The 23,718-nt window shown below is 50.3% G+C and overlaps 1 protein-coding gene across 1 annotated transcript; it reads right to left on the bottom strand.

The window, feature by feature from the left end:
- Window positions 1–1,727: 1,727 nt before the first annotated feature.
- Il17d (interleukin 17D) lies at window positions 1,728–20,101 on the bottom strand. Its single transcript, XM_059273567.1, has 3 exons — window positions 19,898–20,101; window positions 19,225–19,520; window positions 1,728–2,761 (listed from the first exon to the last, which is right to left on the bottom strand). The coding sequence occupies exons 1-3, from the start codon at window positions 19,910–19,912 to the stop codon at window positions 2,443–2,445; spliced, it is 630 nt and encodes a 209-aa protein (XP_059129550.1). The 5' UTR covers window positions 19,913–20,101; the 3' UTR covers window positions 1,728–2,442.
- Between the last annotated feature and the right edge of the window lie 3,617 nt (window positions 20,102–23,718).

Genomic DNA, 23,718 nt, shown 5'->3' on the forward strand with positions numbered 1-23,718 from the left:
CCACCCCTCCACGATTCTGCGACCAACTCCTTCATTCTGGTTGTGAGTTAACCTCAACTAAATTCCTTTGACCATCAAATAGACTCCATGGATTTATCCCACTAAATTCCCATCTCCAGCTCATTCCCACTCCCAGTTAGTTTGACAAGAAAACAAAATTCCGTCATTACTCACTGAAACAGCAGTGGTGGTGCACTTTAATCCCAGCACTCGGGAGGCAGAGGCAGGTGGATCTCTGTGAGTTCTAGGCTAGCCTAGTCTACAGAGTGAGTTCCAGGACAGGAAGGGCTACACAGAGAAACTTTATCTTGAAAAGTAAAAGAAAAGCAAACAAACAAACAAACAAACAAAAAAACAAAAAAGAAAAGAAAAGAAACGTCAGGCTGGAGAGAGGGCTCAGCAGTTAAGAGCTGCTCTTCCAGAGGACCCTGGTTTAATTCCCAGCACCCACATGGCAGCTCACAACTGTCTGTGACTACAGTTCCAGGGGATCTGTACATGAAGGCAAAACAGTCATACATGAAGGCAAAAACATGAATGAATATAAAATAAAAATAAAAAATTATTTTTTAAAAAAAGGAGCAAACAAGAAGAAAAAAAAAGGAAAAGAAACATCATGTCCCCAGGTCACCTTGCTGTCTAATCAGTGGTACCCGGTGAAAGTCATTTCATTTAAAGTTACACAGAAAGTAAAGCCACTTTGGACAAACACCTGCTAAAGGAGGCTTACCGTGGTGCTTCTTTCAAATGTGGGTTCCAGGTGGTTAGGGCCAATGTGGAGCTACCGCTAGGGCGCGTTGCTGCTGAATGCCCGCCCCAAGTCTGGGCCAGGGTGTTAATGGCAACTGTGCTGGGACCCTTGCTGGGTACTTTACAAATAGTGTTTAGTCCTCACAGTGACTCTGTGTGTGGGTGCTTGTTATGGTTTGGATTGTGACTGTGTCCCCAAAGCTTGTGTGTGAAAAGCTTGGTCTCTGTGGGATGGTGCTATTAGGAGATGGTGGACCTGAGGAGGGGCCGGTGGGAGGGAGACATGAGGGGCATGGCTTTGAAGAGGATTTGGAGATCCCCCCCCCCCACTCTGTCTGCTTCCAGGTGAGCCCCTCTGTTCCACCTGCTTGCAGCCATGGCGTCCCTTGCCAGAGGCCCACAGCAACAGGGCCCAGCAAACCCTAGGCTGACGTTGATGTCCTGAGCTCGTTTTGCTGAGGTATTTTAACACAGTGACGGAATGATAGCTCACACGATGCTGTAACATTTCCCAGATGAGGAAAGCACCCCAAAAGAGACCTGCCACGGCAGCCCAGTTCCCCTCTGGCGGCTCCTGTCTTAGTTTAAGGAAGAGATTGTGCTTTGTCCACAGTTGTCACCTCAGAGCTCGGTGACAGGGGCTGAGCATGTGCTGGAGAGACACTGTGTTAGCTTCCTATTGCTGTAGCACAATGCCTGAGATCATTAGTAGGGAAAAGGTGTCCTCGGGCCCACAGTTCTGAAGGTTCCAACTTAAGGCCTATTTTCTTCTAAAAATGAGTCAAGAGAGGGTGTGGCTCACTGGTTGAGATCCTATTTAGAATATTCAAGGACCTGGGCTTCCTCCCAACATTCTAAACAAGTTCACCTAAGCAAAATCTGGAAAGAAATGAAATGCACAGAGCCAGCAAATTCGTCAGCTACCATCGTTTTAGTGATTGAAAAAGAACCTTTACAAATGTGTTCAGGGGCAGACTTCACACCCAGAGGGAGGCCCCCACACTCTGGAGACCTGGCCCTCCTTCCTCCGCAGGCTTGGCTGATCCAGAAGCCCATAAAACTAAGCCCATGTGTACTTGGAGCTCCCTGAGAACTGGCTAAGAAGCCACATTCCACCTCCTGCCATAAATTGAGGCCAGTGGCTTTTAAAAGTGGAAGAAAAACACCAAAAAAAACTAAGTTGTCATAAAGTTGAGACCATCCATATGCTAAAGAACAAGAGAGAGTCTGGTTTCCGGAACCCGGAGGCCCCTCAAATCCCTCTCTCTCCGAGGACCTGAGAGGCCTCGGGGCACAGATTCGGGGCATCTGTGTGATGCTCTCTTGGTGAGCCCTAGCAACAGGCTGAACTCAGGGAGAGGACACAGTGTCAGCTAACAGAAGTTCATCTGAGCACCACAATTATGCGCTCAAGAATCCTATTAGAGGAAAACGGATGTTTATAATTTGCTTGTATGTCAAGGAAGTTTTAAAAAGAACATGCTTGCTCTAAATTACTAATACGAAAATAGTTTCCGCCTCTATTCAAAATAGCCTTAGGTATGTAGTGTCTATTTTGAAAAATACAAATATATTTAAGGCTTATGTAGTTGTCCCTCCGGAAAAAGTGGGCAGCGGCGGGGGTGGGGTAGGGTCTGGGTTGGGGAAACAGATGCACGAAGGAAGCTGGGTGGTGGCGGCCAGTCCCTGGCATCAGCGCCCTGCTGGCCTGTCGCCGGGCCCGAGCAGCAGCCTGGCTCCTGGCTTGTCCATGCTGGAGTTGGCGGTGTCTGAGGCCTTGTCGGGCTCGGGCACGCAGGTGCAGCCCACCGGGATGGTGACGTAGTGCTCAGCGTACACTGAGCGGCCGCCCGCGCAGGCCGCGGTGCGGCGGAGCACTACGGCCGGGGAGTAGACAGGAGCGCTGCGGAAGCGGAAGTCCTCCTCACCGAAGAGCCCGGTCAGGCAGCCACGGCACAGGCAGTAGGCCTCAGGCAGGTACCTCGGGAAGCGAGCTGGGTCGTAGGAAATCCTGCCAACAGAGCAAGTGAGTAAGGGCTGCGGCAGGAGCATCACCGCCAGTTCAAGGCCAGCAAGCTAGGCCAAATGAGGAAGACCTGAGCGAGGCTGGGCCCGAGGATGCATCCAGTAGCACCCTGGTAGGGCCTACCTGGAACAGACAGTTACACCACTCTGCGGTGAGCTCCGACCTGGAAGACTGCTGTACCATGGCATTTGACCTCTATCATATTTGGGATGCTGGATGCAGCATGGACCACTATCCTTGAGTGCCTATAAAACTACCCTGCGTTGGGGCTGGAGAGATAGCTCAGTAGTTAAGAGCACTGACTGCTCTTCCAGAGGACCCGGGTTCAGTTGCCAGCACCCACATGGTGGCTCAGAACTGTCTGCAACTCTGGTTCCAGGGGACCCGACACCTTGACACCCTCATCCAGACATATACGCAGGTAAAACATCATGCAGGTGGTGGTGGTGGTGGTGGTGGTGGTGGTGGTGGTGCATGCCTTGAGGTACAGGAAGATCTCTGTGAGGCCAGCCTGGTCTACAGAGTGAGTTCTAAGCCAGCCACACAAAGAAACTCTGTCTCAAAAGAGCAAACATACAACTCCCCCCAAAAATCCAAACCACTAATTATATAAAAATAAATTATTTAAAAAAAAACAAAAACAAAACAAAAAACCCCCTACCCTTCGTCAAGGTCACTGGCACCACACTCGGGTGGCCACTGTACCAGGACAAACCATCCTCCCGGGCTGTCCTGTCAACCCTGAGGAGCCATCTTTGTGATCCCAAGCCCAGGCCTGCCAAGCTCTGCAGCTTTGGGGAGGTAGGCTGATAGCAATTCCTACAGATAGCCACGCCTGTGCAGAAGGCCATGTGTGCGTTCTCTAAGGGGCTAAAGCAGCAACAGGGACAGCAGGGACAGCAGGGTGGCAGGAGGGCTGGCCAGCCAGGGGTACTTGAAAAGTGAAAATAATCTTGAATTCCATCACTTTGATTTACCTCCAAGTCTTCCAAGTTTCAATTGAGATGCCAAATGTAAAGCCCTCTAGGACAGCCTGTGGCCAAATCCTAGGGGAGGCTATAGGTCATCTACAACAGGTGACTGACTCACTTGGAGACAAAGCAACCCCAGGACAGAGCCTGCTCTCACAGCGGCCACCTACACAGCTGCAGAAACCCAGAGGGCTATGGGAAGGAACCCAGAACCCCTCTTGAATGTCCCCTTGCTGAAGGAAGCATTACCCCATTGCTCATGAGACTTCTGTGTGCCTACATCATGTCCATCTATCTGTCCATCTAGAACACTGGCAATCCCTTATGGGTCTGCTCTTTCTAGAGACACTCAAATTGATCATCTATGAGCCTTGACCTTGCTAACCTGTCCAGCAGTGGACACATCTGAAGACCTACTATGTGCCACCATGGGAAGCACCAAACAGTAGCCTGAATCTAGTGAAGAAAACAGAGGAGAGATGGAGAGAGGGAAAGGGATGGACTTGGAGATCTTTCTGTTCCTTAGGGGGTGGGAGATGGGCATTGGCCACACCATCTCTTCAGAGTATGGTGCCAATCCAAGGCAATGCTTTCTCCTTCATCCTTAATACTAATGAGGACACTTGCCAACAAAAATACCTCCCTTTGAAAGTACATTCAGAGCACCCATGCCAGGAGGGACCTGGTCTGCAGAGAGAAGGTACTGGAAATGATGGTGCTGGCTGAGGAGTGGGGTCTAGGGTCAGGAAGGCCTCCGGGCATGGAACCTTTCAACTCCCTTCTCACACTGTTCCAGGGACCGGAGACGTGGCCTGGGTCGAGGGATCAATGCAGACACCTCTAAAACAATCCCACACTGATTTTGCCCATTTGTGCTTCCCACCAACACAAAGCAGGTGAAAAATCTGCTTTTAAAGTTTGTTTCAGGGCTGGAGAGATGGCTCAGTAGTTAAGAGCCCTGGCTGCTCTTCCAGAGGACCCGGGTTCAATTCCTAATACCCACGTGGCAGTTCACAACTGTCTGCAACTCCAAGATCTGACACCCTCACACAGCCATACCCACAGGCAGAGCACCAATGCACATCAAAAGTCTGTTGTCAATGTTTGCTCAGTTCTGCCCCTAGGGCTTTGGGAGCAGAATGGATCCATCTCCCGCCCTCCTGACATTCTCTTTCACTGAACGTTTTTGAAGGGAAAGGAAGTCCTAAATAGCTAGATGCATAATGTCTCCAGTCTTTTTTTCAACATTTAACTAACTCCTATCTGAGTCCTATGTCAGGCAGTTGGGATTCGGGCAGAACACCTCTGCACACCAAAGACATGCACTGGGAAAGAGCACAAATGCACAGGAGCACACACCCAGAGCAAGAGGGTCCAAGTCAGAACTGGGGAGTGTGTCACAGGAGGAAAGTACAAGGTGAGAGGCCACAGAGTGAAGAGAGATGCCGTAGTCAAGGATTTGGATCAGACCCTGACAGACAGTGAAGTGTGACCCAGTGATGCTTTAGAACAACACCCCAACTTCATAGTAGAAGCCTGCCTGGGACAAAGGGGGAGATCTTGGTCCAGGATGGGGACTGAATTTTGGGATCTGGTTTGTATTAAATGTGACAGTTCATGGAAGTGTGTGGAGGAGATTGGCAGCAGCAGGGGACCCTGAAGTCTGAGGATAGACTGGGTCCGCAGGCTGAGGAACGCACAGCCTAAAGATCGGGCTGCTCAAAAGCTTCAGTGGGGATGGGCCAGCTCATCAGACATACAGACATAGAAGATGTTTCAGTCTACCTGCTGCAGCTACAACATACTACTCGAGACTGGGTAATTTATAAAGACCAGACATTTACTTGGGTATGGTGGTACTTTCCAGCACTGGGGATGCTGAGGCAGGAAGATCATGAGTTCAAGGCCAGAGCAGACTAAATAGAATGACCTGGTTTCAACCACTCTCCAAAAAAGAGATTTATCTGGCATTTAGCTCAGTTGATTCTGGAGTCTGGGAAGCTGAAGAACAAGGCCTTCTCGAAGCATCTCGCATGGTGGCGCATATCAAACGGCAAGACAGACCGGTCTTCCCAGCTCAAATCTCTCTCATTATAAAGCCATTCATGCCAGCATAGAGGTGCCATGACCTACTCACTTCCCAAGGTCCACCTCTGAACACCACCAACACACCAGCATCCTGGGTGTCCTTCAGGAACAGCTGGCACTCAGGTGCCACTCTGGTTAGTTTTGTTGGTGAAAGTTGTTAGGATCCTGCTCTCCCCTGGTACAAGCGAAGCTTGGGGTCTGGCGTCTTACGTCACCGGGGGCACTGGCGACTACGTACCCGCCATACCCACCTTAAAAAGCCAGACACAACTCCCATGCTCTCTCTCTGCGCTCTCTCCCTGCTTTCTCTCTGCTCCCTCCATCTTCCTTTCTGTCCAGGCCTGGCTTCTTTCTAATAAAGCTCTTTGTAACTCTGGTAGTTGTGGCCATGGCCCGTGACTTTTCCACCCGTAACCAGCGCCACCCACCAGTGCCATTTTACTATCAAAAGTGTTACTGCTTGGGTGCCTGATGGCTAAAGTCTCATTCAACTAAAAATATCCATCCCAGCACTCCAGTTGGTCCCAGGCCAGACGTTTCCACTTCACTTGAACCCTTTGGACTAAGGTTGGTGACAAGACACCCATATGCCCCACCTCTACCTGCCACCTGGGGTAGAATGAAGGAATGAACATGAGGTCTTTCAAAAAGTGTCTTTGAGACTTGGATTGTTCCCGTGCTCCACATGGAGACCAGATGTGCCATCCATGGCAGTGGCACACACTCAGAGTAACCAGCACTGCAGAAAGGCAAGTAGCTCCCAGTTTGTGAATGCCCAGCTTCTTGCCTAATCTGTAGAAATCACCAGCTTCATGGGAAAGGAAGAGCGAGGCCTCCATAGGGACCCTTTCTCTTCCAAACATGGAAATGTAGCCCAGCAGAAACCCTGCCTGGCCTCCCTGGCCAGTCCCCCGCTGTCCCTGCTGAACGCTTGCTCTGTGCGAACTTGGCGCGGGACCTGCTTGAAACTCAACAAGTTTTCCCCACTGACGAATCTCAGGAGCGGCCCTGGCCCCGCATGAAGTTTGGCTAGGGTGAGTGACAGCTGGTGGGGCTTAATCCAAGAACAAAGGACAAGTCCTCCAGGGATGATTAGAGGTGATGGAAGCTGAGCTCTCGGAGGCATGTAAGTGACAGCAGAGACAGAAAAAGAGCTCTGTCCCGGGGCTTGGACACGTAGGAAACAATTCTAAGCGGTTCCGGAGGAGGCAGGGCTCAGGGAACAATGAACGCATTCTCTGGAGGAATCTGCCACCTGATGTGTGCATCTGATAGCTGGGCAGCCACCAGCATAGTTTGCCACTTTACAAAACATATTTCCATTTCAAAGCAGCAGAGCCCAAGGATGACTGATTCTCCCCAGGGCAACCCAAACATCCCCAACCCCAGGCACCAAGCTAAGGGGTCCTGGGAAATCCAGGGACAAAATGGCCTCAGCAGCCTGAGTCAGCAGCACTGAGGGCCAGTGAGTTCAGCCCAGCAGACTTTATAGAAAAGGCAGGGAACTGTCTATATCTATGGGTCCTGGAAAGAAAACGTTGGTCCAGTCTAGTGTCCGACCAGTAACCCAGAGCAGATCATTACTGCTGCCAGTTGAATAAGGTTTGACAGGAAGGCCACTTCGCCACCTTCCTGAGGCCTTTAGACCAGGCTTGAGTTTTGGAAAGGTCTTGGAAAATTCCCTCAAGCAAGTGTAATTCTTTTAGTCTATAACATCAGCACATCTCTAACCAAAATCCCAGCTTAGAACTTGGCAAACGGATCCTATAACTCACAGGGAAGGAAAGGCCCAGGAACTGTCAGGACACATTCCAGGGAGAAGAAGGGGGTGGACGCTCCACCAGACTGGAAGTGATTAAAAGACAATGAGAAGACCAAGATGGTGGCTAATCCCCTCAGGAAAAGCTGAGGCTCCTCGGAGAAGGCCCTGCCATCAGAACCAAGTGTGGCTCTTGTTTAAAATGAAGGTTCTGGCAGAGTGTGGTGTATGACACACACATGTCAACGTAGCACTCAGAAGGCTGAGGCAGGAGGACTGTAAGTTGCAGGCCAGCCTGGGCTACACCAAGTATAGGACCCTGTTTCCTGAGAGACGCTCCAATCACCCTGACTTGTTCATTATATAATGCACTCATGTATTGAAACCTTACGTGGTGCGCCTCATGAATCTGCATAATTATTATGCTAATAAAAATTAACATATCTTAGAAGAACAGAATTATAATTTCCAGTCTTCTTGTCTGTTGTGGAATATTACTTGAACTATGTAAAGGTGTGTTACGTTTGTTTATGGTGCATTTATTTAACGATGTAAAGGTGTGTTGCTTTGGCTGCCTTAGGCACCTGATTAGTCTAATAAAAGGCTGAAGGGCCACTAGCTAGCTAGTACAGGGTATGCGGGGCTGGCAGACAGAGACAATGAGGAGGAGGAGGAATCTAGGCTCAGGACAGGAGAGAAGGAAAGAACAGGGACCGAGGGAGGGAGACGCCTGGGGCCAGCCAACCAGGTGGCTGCCAGCTAGCCAGACAGGGAGTAGGACATACAGAAAGAAAGAAAGATACAAAGTCCTGAAGCCAAACACAGATGAAAAGAAACAGGTTAATTTAAGTTATAAGAGCTAGTGGGACAAGCATAAGATAAAGCCGAGCATTCATAATTAATATCTGGGGGCTGGTGGTCCAAGAAAGCCCGACACACTTGTCCACCTTCTGAGCATGCAGCTCTATGCTCACTCGAAGCCCAGCGATCTGCTCTGCTCTTGAAGATGAGTCCACTTAAATACGGCTGCACCGAGCAGCAGTGTCTGGCCACATCTGCACTGGATGGCTAGCCATTGTTACCACGGACATAGTGATAGCAGCTGGCGGCCAACAACTGGATGACACATTTTCCCAGTGCCTTTTCTGTATGACCAAACCAGCCCCAGACTACCCTCCACGCTAACAGTAGTTCACACAGAAGGTCATTATAACCCAAGAGTTGGCACTACCATGGAATGGCAATGGGACTTAGTTGTGCTTCTCTGGAGGTACCTAAGTGAGATTTTTAAAAATAGTAATGCTCTTTCCTCACCCCTAGAGATTCTGAATTAATTGCTCTGGAATGGGGCCAAGATGTTGCTATTTTTTAAAGAGCTTCCCATATAATTCTCACAATAGCCCTGTTCAGGCTGTTTGGTCTCCACATTTAAGAAAAGTAACAAAGCCAGACCTGATGACACACACTTGTAATCCTAGCATTTGGGAGACTGAGGCAGGAGGATTGCCCCAATTCTGATGGCAGCCTGGGCTATGTAACAAGACTCTGCCTTAAAACAAAAAGAAGTTGGGCTGGAGAGATGGCTCAGTGGTTAAGAGCATTGGCTGCTCTTCCAGAGGACCTGGGTTCAATTCTTAGCACCTACATGGAAGTTCACAACTGTCTGTAACTCAAGTTCCAGTGGATCCGACTCCCTCACAAGGACATGCAGGTCAAACACCAATGCATATATTTAAAAAAAGAAAGAAAGAAAGAAGGGAAGAAAAAAGAAGAAGAAATAATGAGTCAATGAGGGTTTGCGGTCGGGGTGCCTCACCATGGCACAGTGACGACCTCGTATGAGAGAAGCTTTAGGCCCCATTCCCAGCACTGGGGGTTTAAAAAAGGGGGAATTTATAACCTCCTAATCTTCCCTTCCCTTTGGAGCTAGTTCTCCCTGCAGCTGGAGTGGGCAGGAGTCACCACACTATAGGGAAAAATCTCCCTGTATGTAAACCACTGTCCAGGGCTCCAGGGCCGGAAACCGTGGGCTCCGCGGGGTAAGCAGGGGTAACTGGGGACACTGGAGCCTACAAGCAGCTTCCCTCTCGGGGGAGCTGTGGTCAGCAGGCCCATCAGCTCCACCCTCCTTCCATTTGCTAAGGCTCCCGGGAGCCAAAGGGCTGCGGTGTCCGTTGCCAAGAAGCACTGAAAACCCTTCTCTGGCCCCTGGGAGAAAACACTGTGCATTTCTCATGAAAGAGCACATGGAAAGTTCGGCGGCGGCGATTGCAGCAGTCCTGACCAGGACAGAGATCCCCGTGGGCTCCACCTGGTCAAGGACAGTTAAAGGTCTGTCCTGCTCTAGCGGCTGCCATCTGAACTTGGCAGAGCCGAGGCCGAGCCTGAGGCAGCTCCAGGGCACATGTGGCTCTTCTGCCAGTCAGCAAACTCAGGGCTCCTGGCAGCGGGAAGGCTCACCTGCCCACTTTCCCTCCCTCATTCGGGGAAATGGAGGTACTGGCGCCTGGCCACCTTCCCTCTCACACGCGTGGGGAAACGGCAGCGTGGTCTGTGGATACTTAGCACCCAGTCCCACACCTGCACATAGTGATGGTCCAACCTGGGGATCCATTTATTCTGCATAAAACCTATTCACGTGGCCAAGCGCGAGGACAGAGCACTAGGAAAGAATTTGGAAGATCATGGTGGTGGCGGTGGGTCACGCACAAGAAGGAAATGGAGGAGAATGATGGCCCAGATTTCTCGAAGGCTTTCATTCTTTTGTCATGGCAAATGTGACACTCGGAGCAGCTGGGAAGCATCTCTTCAAAGGAAAAACTCACTCATGCCCACAGGACCGCTCGGCTCTCCAGGGGAAGCTGTAGAATGTGGGTCCAGAGCCATCTTTGATGTTCCCGACCTTGGAACAATGGGGGAGGCGTCTGGGTGTGCGAGGGAGGAGCCCACCTGGTCCAGCCAGCCAGCTGTCACCATGGAGGGGCAGTTCACATACACTAGCCTGGCCTCTTCAACTCTGAGAGTTCCTGGTACTCTCTCCTTGACAACTTAGTGATTTGGGGAGATGTGCTGTCTGTGGAGGACAGAGATCAGAAGGAATGTCACTTCGTGGCCTGTGTGGGACTGCCTGTATTTGCCCAAATCCTTCTGTTGGCACGGGCACACGCATTTTGTTCAGGTGAAGAGCGTTGAAAGAGGTGTCCAGAGAGTGAAATATTGTCATCCTTCCTGGCAGCACTCTGCATGCTAAAGTAAAGCCCCAGCCCTGGGGAGCAACCAACCATCAAAGCTGATGGTAATCCGGGAACAATGCTCCATGACAATGATTTTATTTTTATTCCTTGACAGGTGATATCTGGCTGTATTCTGAGAAGCCCACTGGGGGGAAGTCAGCTTTGTACTTGAGCAAAGTCAAGGTTACTTGTCTATGTATTGTGTATGTATATATATGGAAAACACCAACATCTCTTAGTTAAACTGCTTGGGAAGAACAAAAATGTGTGCCTCCTTTTCTACAGTGACCAGTAGGGATGGACAATATTGTGGAGACTCCCAGCCAGACCCACAGCATTCTTTCTGCTCGGGCATCTGTCCCTTTCCCCAAACCATCCCTTTTTTTCTTAACAGAACATTATTCTGATAAGGTAGCCTGGAAAGGTCACAGTGCCTGTGCTACTGTGTCTCACCCAGTACATTAGATAAAGCAATCCAGAGTTTGTGATGTTGCTGTTAGGTCATCTGGAGTAACCCACAGGTATGAGGAAGACACAGGAAAGAGCAAACTTCCTAAGGAAAAACTTAATTAGGAAAGGACCGCCACCCCAAATTCCGAAGAGATGAGAGTCCCTGGGTCACCATCAGGCAGGATGCTTGCCCTGTGCTGCCCCCTGTTGGTCAGAGTCGCTTCTGCAAGGAAGGATGGGTCCCTGCGCCTGAGACTCAGTCTGCAGAACTCTTTGTACCGGAGCCTTGGCACAAATTTGAAAGTGCATAAAGGTGGGAGGGTGTGTTTTTAAAAGGCAAATAGGAATGTTTTTAAAGGATAACTGCTGTGGGCATGGATTCCTCTAACATTAAACTGTAGACTCTCCCCTAACCCTTATCCAGTAGATACCTTCCTAGAAATTGTGCCTCTCCATGTCTGAAACTTCAGATAGCATATTGCTTATAAGTTGAAGTTTAATTTATAAATTTGGTACTCGGCTGGGTGGTGGTGGCACATACCTTTAATTCCAGCACTCAGGAGGCAGAGGTAGGTGGGGCTATGCAAGTCCAAGGCCAGCCTGGTCTACGTAGTGAGTTCTAGGACAGCCAAGGCTACACAGAGAAACCCTGTCTCGAAAAACAAACAAACAAAACAACAACAACAAAACAAACGAACAAAAAGGATAAGTTTGGTACTCCAGTTAATACTATGATAAGAGTTATGGGAATCTCGCCAGGCGGTGGTGGCGCACGCCTTTAATCCCAGCACTCGGGAGGCAGAGCCAGGCGGATCTCTGTGAGTTCGAGGCCAGCCTGGGCTACCAAGTGAGTTCTAGGAAAGGCGCAAAGCTACACAGAGAAACCTTGTCTCGAAAAACCAAAAAAAAAAAAAAAAAAAAAAAAAGAGTTATGGGAATCTCAAAACCTCTACCACCGTTCTCATGAGATGATCCACCGTCTACGTGAGATGGAATGAGCAAGGTGGCATGGCATGTCACTGGGTGACTATGCAGGGCCACCCGCACACAGCATGGTGGTACCGCATGTCGCTATGATAATTAAGATGGCCAGTGAGTGGCTGCTGAGAAGGCAGCGTACACAGTGTGGATACGCTGAGCAAAAGGGTAGTTCATGTCTCAGCGAGGACAAGGTTTCATGACACTACTGAGATTGTCTGCATTTTAAAACTTATCAGTTTCTGGATTTTTCCACTTCGTATTTTCAATGCACTTCGGGTAACGGAAGTCACTGAAAAGGAAGTCAGGTATAAGGGAGGTGAAGGCAACGCTGTTCTGGATTTCTTTACCTTTCTCTAATGTTCATTTATTTGATGGTTGAGACAGGGTAATGCTATGTAGTCCAAGAGCCTCAAAAACAAGAGCCTCCTGCCTCAGCCTCCTGAATGCTGGGGATGGCAGGTGTGTGACACACCACCTTGCTGCCTCTGAGTTTCAATTTTTTTTTTTTTTTTTTTTTTAAAGATTCGCTGGGCAGAACTTGGTGTGAATGGTACCTGTGCTCACAGCAGCACTCAGGGCCAGTGGCTCCCCTTGTTCCTGTGTGGGCTCTGTAAAGCTCTTGTTAATATTGGTGATGTAAATAGGACCTTAGGTTGCCATTTGGGGAAGATGGAATAACTGATGGACACCTCAGAGGGCAAAAGGTTGTTTAGATGAGCCGTCCTTTCTATTAATCTGGCTTTTTCTCCTAAGCCTTCATAAACGCAGCACCCACAGAGAGCAGGCCACAGTTTGTCAGAGCCTAAGATCACTGTGAATGCCCAGGCCATCACTGGGCAGGGGTAGCCTTGTCTGCTCACTAGTATAATAACTGGAGACCACATGAGCTGCACTGGTACATTTAGAGAGTAGAAGGTTCTCCATACACTGAGACTATGCCACACACCTGTGGGTAGATGCCGAGGTGGTCCCTTAATCAAGCATCCTGGTGGCCTGTGGGTCTGGGTTTTTGTTGTTGTTTTTTTTTTTTTTTTTTTTTTTTTTTTTTTTTGAGACAGGGTTTCTCTATGTACTGGAACTCAATCTGTAGATTAGGCTGGTCTTGAACTCAGAGATCCACCTGCCTCTGCCTCCCAAGAACTAGGATTAAAGGCGTGCGCCACCACCGCCTGGCCCTGTGTGTCTGTTTTAAAGTCACTTCTCATCCCCAACCTTTGCTCTCAGTCCTGTTCCACCAGGATGTTTGAAGAGGTGGCAAGGCCACCCCCAGCAGGCTGGCATGGGGCAGCGAGGAGGGTACCAGGACAGAGTGGGCTATGGAGAGTCACAGGTGCTGGCTGAAGTAAGTGAGATTTCTTCCCGTGGAGACCTCTGGAGGGCAGAACTATGAACTTGAAGTTGCCTTAGAAAAAGGGAAAATCAAGGACATATGGACTCGCCTCGGGAGGTTGTCAGAAAAGCGCACAGATGATAGAACATTAGAAAGGGATTAAAGGGCCACCTCAGCATTGGCCCACAGGCCTGGGGGACACTTACTGCTGTTGGTCACAAGAGCCAACAAATCTTTGCTGTGAAATAAATTTAGCTGTTGGCTCTTAGAGTCTTGGGTTATACAGAGTTATACAAAAAAAAAAAACAAAACAAATAAAGCCTAAAAATAAACTATTTTGCATTATTCATATCCTAGAGAAAATATATTTTTTTAGCCTACTACTAGAAAAACAAACCAGCTAAAATTGCTTAGAGCACTGGCAGGTGTTTATGTCTGGGGTGTCATCAGACAAGCTGGTGTGTCTTTAAACTGTAATAAACCCCAATGTCGCCACAGTAGATTTCTGAATATATTGATCTGCTGTTTAAACATCTTCCTGAGCAATCAAGTTGATTTATTTTTGGCATTTTGTTTTTTAAGCAAAGGAAAACCAAACACATAACGGCACAAGGTAAGCGAGAAAATATTTTTATGCTCTGGGAGACGAATGCTGCTCCCCTAAGGACACACTGGATCCTGACGATGAAGTCAGTGGTGTCCAGTATCCCGGTCTAATGTTTTGGGTATGTCACCTAGCAACAATCTCTTAATGTCCAAGCTGTGACGTCTTCAGAGCTCAGCCTGGCCATGGAGTCACGGGCTCTGAAAACCCTACCTCAGTGCCCACAGCACTCCTTCCGTGAGCCCCCAGACTTTACGAGCAAATAAGCCCCCCCCCAACCAAGGCTCTGTGTGTGTCTCAGAAGTCGTCTGCAGCTTCTGCCTTTTCCTCATGGTTGGGAGACTTCCCTTCTCTCCATTTAACAAAGAAAACATCTTCAGCAGGCACAGTAGCACAGGTCTGTCGCCCCAGATACTCAGAAAGCTGAGGCAGGAGGATCACTTGAGCTCAAAAGTTTGAGACCAGTCTGAACACTATAGTGAGACCCATCTCTTAAAAAAAATGTAGCTAGGTGTGGTCATGTGAACCCTTAGTTCCAGCACTTTAGGAGTGCCAGGCCAGCTGGGGCTGCATACTGAGACCCTGACTCAAAGAAAGAAGGAAAAAGTCTCATTATGTATGGATTATGTCAATTTCTCTTTCCACACAAAGGTGACTGCATGCTACTTGTACCTTTTCCCTTAAGGAACGCCCATGGAGCTACTTATGTGATCTAACCACTACCTCCCTCTTCATAGCTCTGCTCTATGCAACTCACTGTCTATTGGACACTGTGGGGCCTTCCAACCCTTGTTGCTACAGCAACGACTAATATCCTTACTCAACAGTCATTTGGTATGTGGATACATGGGTCTGCAGGAGAAATACTGGTAAGTCGAATCATTGGGTCAAGTGTATATAAAGTCTGATACTGAGCCAGGCACAGGTGTGCACCTGCAACCACTGATGAGGTGGAGGCAGGAGGTCACTTGAGCCCAGAGCTTGAAGTCAGCATGGGTAGCAGCAGCAAGACCCCCTCTGACGACATCTTTTTGATAATCACAATCACCATTTCCTCCTTTCCCAGGATCCGAATGCCTCCACTGTACCAGATCGGCTTCCGCCTTCCCCCGCCTCTATCAAGGCGGCCCAGGGACGGTTGCAAAAACCAAGTTTTTCACCATGGTTTCTACATGTGTTTTGCTCCCTTGACTGCAGTATTCAGCTCTTCACGTAGGGAGAGCTGGATCCTGTGGTTTCCCTTCCCTGCACACGCCCTGACCTTGGCCCATCTTCTCTTGATGGTGTGTCGCAGCTCTTTGGGAAAGGAGCCCTTTGTGACACGGGTTGCCAATATTTCTCCCCCTGGCTTGCCCTGTACTCCAGCCTATTTGCCAAGACGACACAGCATGTAATTATATAACTGAATTTCTTAATCTCATCTTTTATGATGTCTGGGGCTGTGAGCTGCTAAACAAGCCTCCTCCACACCAAGATTATAAATAAAATTGCTCGTGTTTTTCTTCCTCTTTGTGGCCTTATTTTTTTACACTTAAATCTTTGAATCATCTGGAATTTGTTGTCACATAGGAGTGAGATCCAACCATATTTTCTTCCAGCTGGAGACCCAGCTGTCCTGAAACCGTGATCGTCATACCCCAGACACAGGAGCCTGCTGATAGTTCAGTGCCTGCTTGAAAACCTGCAGTCCACCTACAGTGATCCTATCCTCCCTGGGCTGTGGTATTTCTAACTCTGTTTTCCTACCCATCTTCCTTAGCATTCTGCTTTGCCTACAGGAGCATGGTCATTTCAGTCCTGACCCCCTAGAGAAGAGCTCTGGGAATGGAGGAGAAAAGCAAGCTCCCCAGACACTCAGATCCCGTAGATACAATGATGTCGAATTTGCATGGAACCTACGCATCCCCTCCTGTAGACTTCAGCCATCTCTACGTGCCTAACACAGTGATGCTCTGTACACTGCGGCTTAGGGAGTAACAGTGAGGAAGACTGCACGCATATTCAGCACAGACGCAAGCTCTCTCGCATCCTCTTGATCTGCAACTGGCTGGCTCTGTGGATGCAGCATCTGCAGATCTGAGGAAGGTTGAGCGCGCCACTCCTGCACCTGAGCTGGTGGGATTTAGGGGGGCATTTCCGTTCAGGAGCTGGTGGGATTTAGGGGGGCATTTCCATTCAGGCCACTAGAGCTCTCAGAAGTCTCTTCCCAGCCCTCTCACAGATGAGGCTCTGCACTTCCTGGAGTGCACTTTTTCTCTCCTCCTCCTTAGCTCAGGGGGTGGTGACAATGGAGGAGTACCCAGAGAGGCAAAGGAAGAGGGCCAGTGTCAACCATCCGCACCTGAGACAATGGCTCCACATGGTTCCCTAAAGCCTAGCTTCCTTCAGGGTAAGCTGCCCCAAGGGTGGATGGGATGACTACAAGGACAGTTCATCGGTGTGCTAGATACTGTGGAAGAGGGGAACCAGGGGCCAGTGGCAGAGGGGAGAGCCCCACCAGGCCCAGTCACTCCAAGTATGGGGGCTCACCAACCAGTTCCCTCCCTGCCCTTTCCTGCTTTCCAATGTGGTCACAGAAGACACAAGTGTCGGCCTACAGCAGGAACAGCATAGCCTGACTTTCCATGGAGGATGCCAGAGTGGAGAACTCCCCACTGGCCCTCCAGCTTTGCTCTTTCCTGTCCCTGTCATCTCAAGGCAGTAACACTCAACAGGCACAAGATCTGACTCCACGCTTCCTCTTCAAGCACTTATTAAGAAAGACTATGCCCTGTAGCCTTGGCCAGAGCCACAGGAGGCATGCCTACAGAGGACTTGAGACTTGCTGTGTGTTACCTGTGTGTGTTTGAGCTTGGAGTGGCCTCTAGGCCTGCCTCAACTCCAGCACTGTTTCCCCGAAGAGCTAGGATGTGTCACAGAGGGTGCCCCCGTGTGGGCCCACTTCCACATGGGTGGAGCTGTGAAAAGGGATGGACCACGAGTGAACGTGGCCTGAAGAGCAGCCAAGTCAAGGGAGGGTCTAAACTTCACACTAGGGCACCTGAGGGGCGGGGTAATTGGGAGGCGGGTGCAGTTCAAGAGAACGGACAAATCAGCCCCAGGTGACCCAGGACATGGTCACTCCCTCTCTACTACTCCCCAAGCACATGCTCACCCAGCTCTTTCTTTTCATTAGCATCTTTCCCGATCCCTCTCTTCCACTGTGCTGCCTCAGCGGAGGCCTTCCCTGTCAGCCACTGCAGCGCGCCTGCCGGGCACCCCACCGCTCACTGGAACCCGCTACAGTGTGCACCTTAAGTGTCCTCCCCCGGCAGAGGCTTGCTCCTCAGGGCGCCGCCATGGAAGGTTGTGGAGCCTTTGAAGGTGGGGCCCTGCCAGAGGCCTTGAGGTCACTTAAGTGTGCTCCTGAAGGACTGTGGGGCTCTGATCCCTTCCCTTTTCTCTTTGTTGCTGCCTAGTAATGGGGTTTTCCTCTGCCACGTGCCCCTGAACCACTGCCATCTGGAACCCGACTAGAGCCTAAAAGCAATAGGTCTGCCTGATCACAGACTGAAACCTGTAAAACCAAGCCAACTCTTTTTTCTTTTAAGTTCATTATCTCAGGTATTTGTTTTTATTTACTTATTTTGTGTATGATGTGGTAATCTTGTATATGGAGGTCAGGGGACATTTGCTGGGGTCTGTTCTCTCTTTCTGCTGTGTGGGTTCTGGGGATCAAACTGGGGTCCTTAGGCTTGTCCGCAAGCACCTTAATCTGCTGAGCCAACTTGTCGGCCCAGGGATTTGTTACAGTAAGGGCAAACTGACTAATAATATCCTCGCTGGAATACAAGAGTGGGTGGCCATATAGTCTTCATAATCAAGAAACATGTAATTCCAGCATTCAGGAGGATCTCCGTGAGTTTGAGACCAGCCTGGTCTATGAAGGGAGCTCCGGGACAGCCAGGGCTACAGAGAGAAACCCTGTCTCAAAACAAAGCAAAACAAAACCATGCTACTGGGATGGGGTGCAGCCCAGTGGTGGGACACTTTTCCACCTCCAGCATGACAAGGCAAACACATATAAAAGTCTTGCTGGTAGTTTTCTGTAGGTGCCACATTCTTTCTCTCTCTTGGCCACAACTGTCCTTCCCTAGAGTCCAGCCCATCCTCAACAGGCTCTCGTCTATTATAAAAACCTTTCTCATCTTCAGGGTAGTGTGAGGTCTCCCTCCTCTGCTTTCTGACATGAGCTCAAGGAACAGTTACCACTGTCTGCCCAGGCCACTGTGGCCACGCTTCTCACTGCACAGCCACACTTCCCTTTGACCTGTTCTTCTTTTGACACAGTCCCTGGATTAGGACCTCCTCAGAATCTTGCCTATCCTCCATGCGTCTTGAATCGCTTCCGCTCTCAAAAAGATGTTCTCTCCCTCCCTCAACTTCAAGCTACCACACACTGGAAGCTTTGCTTGTCACCTCATGTTCTGTCCCCACATTACAGTTTCCCCAGACGTCCTCTCAGAGGGTGTGTCTCCTAGCTCTCAGTGCCCAGCACCTCCAGCTCACACTCTCACAGGCCTTCTGTGCAAAATCCCGTAAGAATTAATAAAGGGTCATTTGGCTTGGTCCCTCATGATGTTATCTGGTGAAGAATAGGTGCTCAATTGGTATTTATTGCATAACAAATGCAGGAAGACCTGGCAAGAGGGAACAGCATTTCTTCAAAGAACGTGACAGACCTCTGTAGAAACCAATCGCTCCCAAGTTAGTTATCTCATCTGCCTCTCCGGGCTCCTCCCGGAGCTCACCGACCAGCGGACACCAGCCCTACCTGGCCTGCCCCCGCGGCTCATCCCAGTAGTTCCACCCTGCCCCACCCATCAGATCCGCCCCGCCCACCTGTCCCTCAGACCCCGCCCCTCAGGCTCCAGATGGCCCCGCCCCATCCCGCTAGTCCCACCCGATCCCCGCCAGGCCACGCCCCCAGCGACTCCACCCTGCCCCACCCACCTGTCCTGCAGGCCCCGCCCCGCCCCTCCGGCCCGCTCACCTGTACGCCCAGGGCGAGACGCTGCGCAGGTTGGTGGGCGGCCGGAAGCGGCGGTCGGCGGGCCTGCCCCCGGCCGGGCAGCTGGCGTTGCGCGCCTGCTCGCGCGGCCCGAGCTGCAGCGTGTGGTGGAAGGCGCTGAGCACCCCGGCCGCCAGCCGCCCGTACAGCTGCTCCAGGAGCTCCTCGGGCCGGTCGGCGCAGTCCCGCGGCCGCGCCGGACGCCTCCCGGTCCTCAGCGCGCCCGCCGCGCGGCCCGGCGCCAGGGCCAGCAGGAAGCCGACCGCGAGCATCCAGACCTGCGGGACAGGCCGCGCTCAGCGTCGCGGGACCCGCCCGCCGCTCCGCACACCGTGAGGCCCTACCCGAGCATGGGCGCCGCGCGGGCCGGCCCCCGAGCGCCGTCCCCGCCCGCCCGCCGCCCTCGCGGCCCCCGGGGCCCGGCCCGCCGCCGGCCCGCGCGCCCCCGGCCCCCGCCGCCGCCGCCGCCCAGAGCCGGAGCCTGCGCGGGGGGCGGGTGCGGGGCGCGCGTGCACGTGTGCGTGTGCCTGCCGGGCTGCTGCGCGGCGGGCTGCGAGTGCCCGTGAGACGCCTCTCCCGGCCGGTCCCCTCCCCTGTCCCTCAGCCCCAGCCCGGCCTCTGCCATGCCCTCGCCGGTACCTCCGAGGGCACTCACCAGTGTCCCCAACATCGCGTCACCGAAATGCTTTCCAGACTTGTTAGGAGGGGGGCTGATGGCTCGTGAGCGAAGTAAATAAAGGCGCCGCACACGCGGGGCGTGTGGCCTGCGGGCTGGGTGTCGCCCCCACAGAAGTGGACTGGCGCGGTCCGCCTGGCTGGAGGAGGAGGAGGAGGAGGAGGAGGTGGTGACTGGCCTCGACGTCTCGGCACCGACCAGTGGGGCGGCGGGGATGCAGTCGGGAGGCCGACTTTGGCTCAGAGGAAGCGGATTTCTCTAGGTATTAAAGCGGTCCAGGAGCGGGACGGGCCACTTGGAAATGAATGAACTCAAACCTAGAAGGACTCTCCTCCTTGGGACCACGTCTTCTGAGATTTCATAGTTCGAAGAATTATATTAGAGATTTAAAAAAACAGACAGTTATGTTCTGTGAGGCCAGAGGAAACTGTTTTCCCCTAAATACTCATAAAATGACTCCGTGCCTCTTATTCAGCTGAAGGCAGAGTAATAAATACCCTCCCCCACCTGACACATGGCTGTAAGTGGGCATCTCTCTAGTTTTACAGTGTTGGAGAACTCAACCATGATATTAATTGTGTGAGCAGACATGTAAAATGAGCCTAAAGTTCTGTGAATTAATTAAGGGAAATCAGCTCAAATGAAGGACTATATTGTATCTCAAGATCTCAAGAGAGCTTGCTCACTTACTTGTTCATTCTACAAATATGTCTTGCTTGCCAGGCGTCCAGCTAATGAATACGATTCCTTTTGAGCACTTACGCTTTGAAAATAAAAACAAATGGTTGAGACAAGCTGAAAGCTTTTTGAAAGTGTGCAAAATAATTTTTGATTCCTTAAAATGGCTGGCAGCTTTGGGTTTTAACCAAATTGTAAACCAGTGGTTAAACTGCATTTCAGTTTTGCTGTGCAATAAAACACTTGCCTTCGATGTTTTAAAACTAAAATGCTTTGTAACTGCTTTACTGCTGAAAGTCCCTCCAAACCTTACAGCTTAAACAACTTCCAGTTCTTAGTAAACACATCTGGGTTTATGAAACACTTTTCGACAGCACATAAATTGTTAACATTGTCTCCTTTCTAGTAAAATGGGAATAAAGACAGTGCTCAATACTGCTTATTTTCTGTTTGAAAAACAGTGTAGGAGTATTTCCTGGGTGAGCTTGCCATTACCAGAGTTCCATTAGATAGAACTACTCACCACGTTCCGTGCAGCATCCTTTCATGCCCATAGTGGCACAGGGCCAGTGTCTGGCCACTGGACAACTTCTCATCTCTTCCAGATCACCTTTAACAGTTTTCAGTTTGTGGAAGGTCCCAGATACCGAAAACATTAAATAGTGGAGCAAAGCTTACCAACAGGTGCAGATGAAAACAAGGAGAGTTCTTCCCAGATCTCAGCGTTTTGTGAGGAGACATGTTAATAATTAGTCCAGACTTGGGCTGGGGAGATAGCTCAGTGGGTAAACGGGCTTACCATTCGACACTGGTGTGCCAGGGTCTATCCCTGGAACCTAAACTCCACAAAGCTGTCCTCTGCCACCTCATACACATCATTCACATGCACAGTAATTTCAAAAATATTTTAAAGACTAATCCAGTTAAGAGCACTGTCTGCTCTTGCAGAGGACTTGTGTTTGGTTCCTACCCAAATGTGGCTCACAGTCATCTGCAACTCCAGTTCCATGGGATTGACACCCTCTTCTGACCTCTGAGGACACCTGGTGTACACACGATGATGCACAGACACACATGCACACAAAATATTCATAAACATGAAAATAGGGCTGGAGAGATGGCTCACCATTTAAGAGCACTGGCTGCTCTTCCAGAGGACCTGGGTTCAATTCCCAGCACCCACATGGCCGCTCACAACTGTCTGTAACTCCAGCTACAGGGGATCCAACACCCATACACAGACACACATGCAGACAAGACACCAATGCCCATAAAATAAAAATAAATCTTAAAAATAAACATGAAAATAAATAAAAAATTTAAGTCTAGATTTAATATATGCTGTGATGGGGTTAGAGGTGCAAACTATAGTTTTTTTTTTTGGTTTTTCAAGACAGGGTTTCTCTGTGTAGTTTTGCGCCTTTCCTGGGTCTCGCACTGTAGACCAGGCTGGCCTCGAACTCACAGAGATCCACCTGCCTCTGCCTCCTGAGTGCTGGGATTAAAGGCATGCGCCACTACCGCCCGGCTGCAATGCAAACTATAGTTAATCTCGCTGTGTCCCTCAGGTAATGTTGCGTGTTTGGCATTCTGTACTGACTATGTCTCTACTAGTGTAGTTGTGTGGACTTAGTTTGATATTTTCCCTTTCATCCCTTGCTTCACTCAGCTGTCCCAAGTCCAGCAAAGCACCAAGACAGCATGGACCAACCTTGAGGTACCCACAGAGGCTAGAAGAGAGAGCATCATGTCTCCTGGAACTGGTGTCACAGGTGGGTTGTAGTGGCCTAATATGGGTGCTGGGAACTGAATCTTGATCCTCAGCAAGAATGGTGGACACTGTTAAGTGCTGGGAGAGTCATTATTTGGCACTGTAACTTCCAAAGCCAATGTGCGATTGGCTACTTCCATGCTGACCTTGGATTCTGAGTAAGGTGCATATACAAAAGTGTTCTCTTCTCAGATGCTCCCTCAGGGAGCTCCTCCTTTTATTCACGGGTGAATCTAGCACCTGGATCTTGCATTGTTTTTGCTGCTCAATCCTGCACCATCAGCCTGCACAATAAGACCTGGTCCTGAGTGCCCATTTCAATTTTTGTCTCCTTCACCCTCCCCCACCCCCCCCACCCCTCCTGACCCCACCCCCCACCCCCGCTTTGTCTGATCTCAGGCTATCAAATTGTATGGCCGTATCCAAGGTCTCCTCCTCAGGAATGGCTGACCACATCCCAATGTCTGATTCCAGCACCCATGTATGTTCTGTTCTGCACTTCTCAGACTTCATCTGTCTTCAGATCATGGTATTCAATGACAGTCCACTCTTCAATCCCTATTTCTCTTGTCTAGCCCAGCTTCCTGGCTCATCTTTATTATCACATTCTTACAATCCCTTGGTGTGCTTTTCTTCTGCAGTACTTGTCTGCACTAATCCAACTCTTAAAATTGCCAGGTGGTGGCACAAGCCTTTAATCCTAGCACTGGGAAGGCAGAGGCAGGCAGATCTCTATGAGTTTGAGGCCAGCCTGGTCTACAGAGTGAGTTCCAGGATAGCCAAAGCAACTTTAGGGGAGTTTTGGCTCAGTTTGAGAGAGTACAATCCATGACAGGAAAGGCATGGTGGCGGGAGGTTCTGTGATGGCAGGCGTGTGGCAGGCAGCTGCTTGCTCAGAGCTCAGTGGACCAGGAGATAAAGGAGCCTAATCATCAGTGACTCACTTTCTCCCACAAGGTGACACCTCCCCAAACACCATCACCAGCTGGGGACCGGATGTTCAAACACACGAGCCAGTGCCAAACACATTGACGATAACACTGACTAGTACAGCATTCAATACAAATATCCTATTAAGTTTTCTGCCTCTATTCCAAGGTCACTGATGTCTATCTGTTCTCACCAGATCTCTCATTTTCTTCCATAGACATGTATGAGAGCAGTTGCCACCACCAGACCAACACTGACTCGCTTGCATTCAAGCTCATACACGCTGGATCTTCCGTGATGCATGCTATGAGCCTTCTTGACCCCAGGCATTAACTAGCCACCATCTCTTCTCTGCTTTGACAGCAGCAAAGTGCTCGGGCTTGTCTTTGTTCTCTGGTTCTAAAAGTCTCACTTCCTGTTT

Source organism: Peromyscus eremicus, chromosome 9, assembly GCF_949786415.1.
Source record: "Peromyscus eremicus chromosome 9, PerEre_H2_v1, whole genome shotgun sequence".
Lineage (NCBI taxonomy): Eukaryota > Metazoa > Chordata > Mammalia > Rodentia > Cricetidae > Peromyscus > Peromyscus eremicus.

Bases quoted from the DNA above. Each gene is read 5' to 3' on its own strand.
- Il17d (XM_059273567.1), bottom strand. The intron at 2,762-19,224 runs GTGAGCGGGCCG...CTCTGTTGGCAG, and splicing joins GTCTCGCCCTGGGCGTACAG to GATTTCCTACGACCCAGCTC.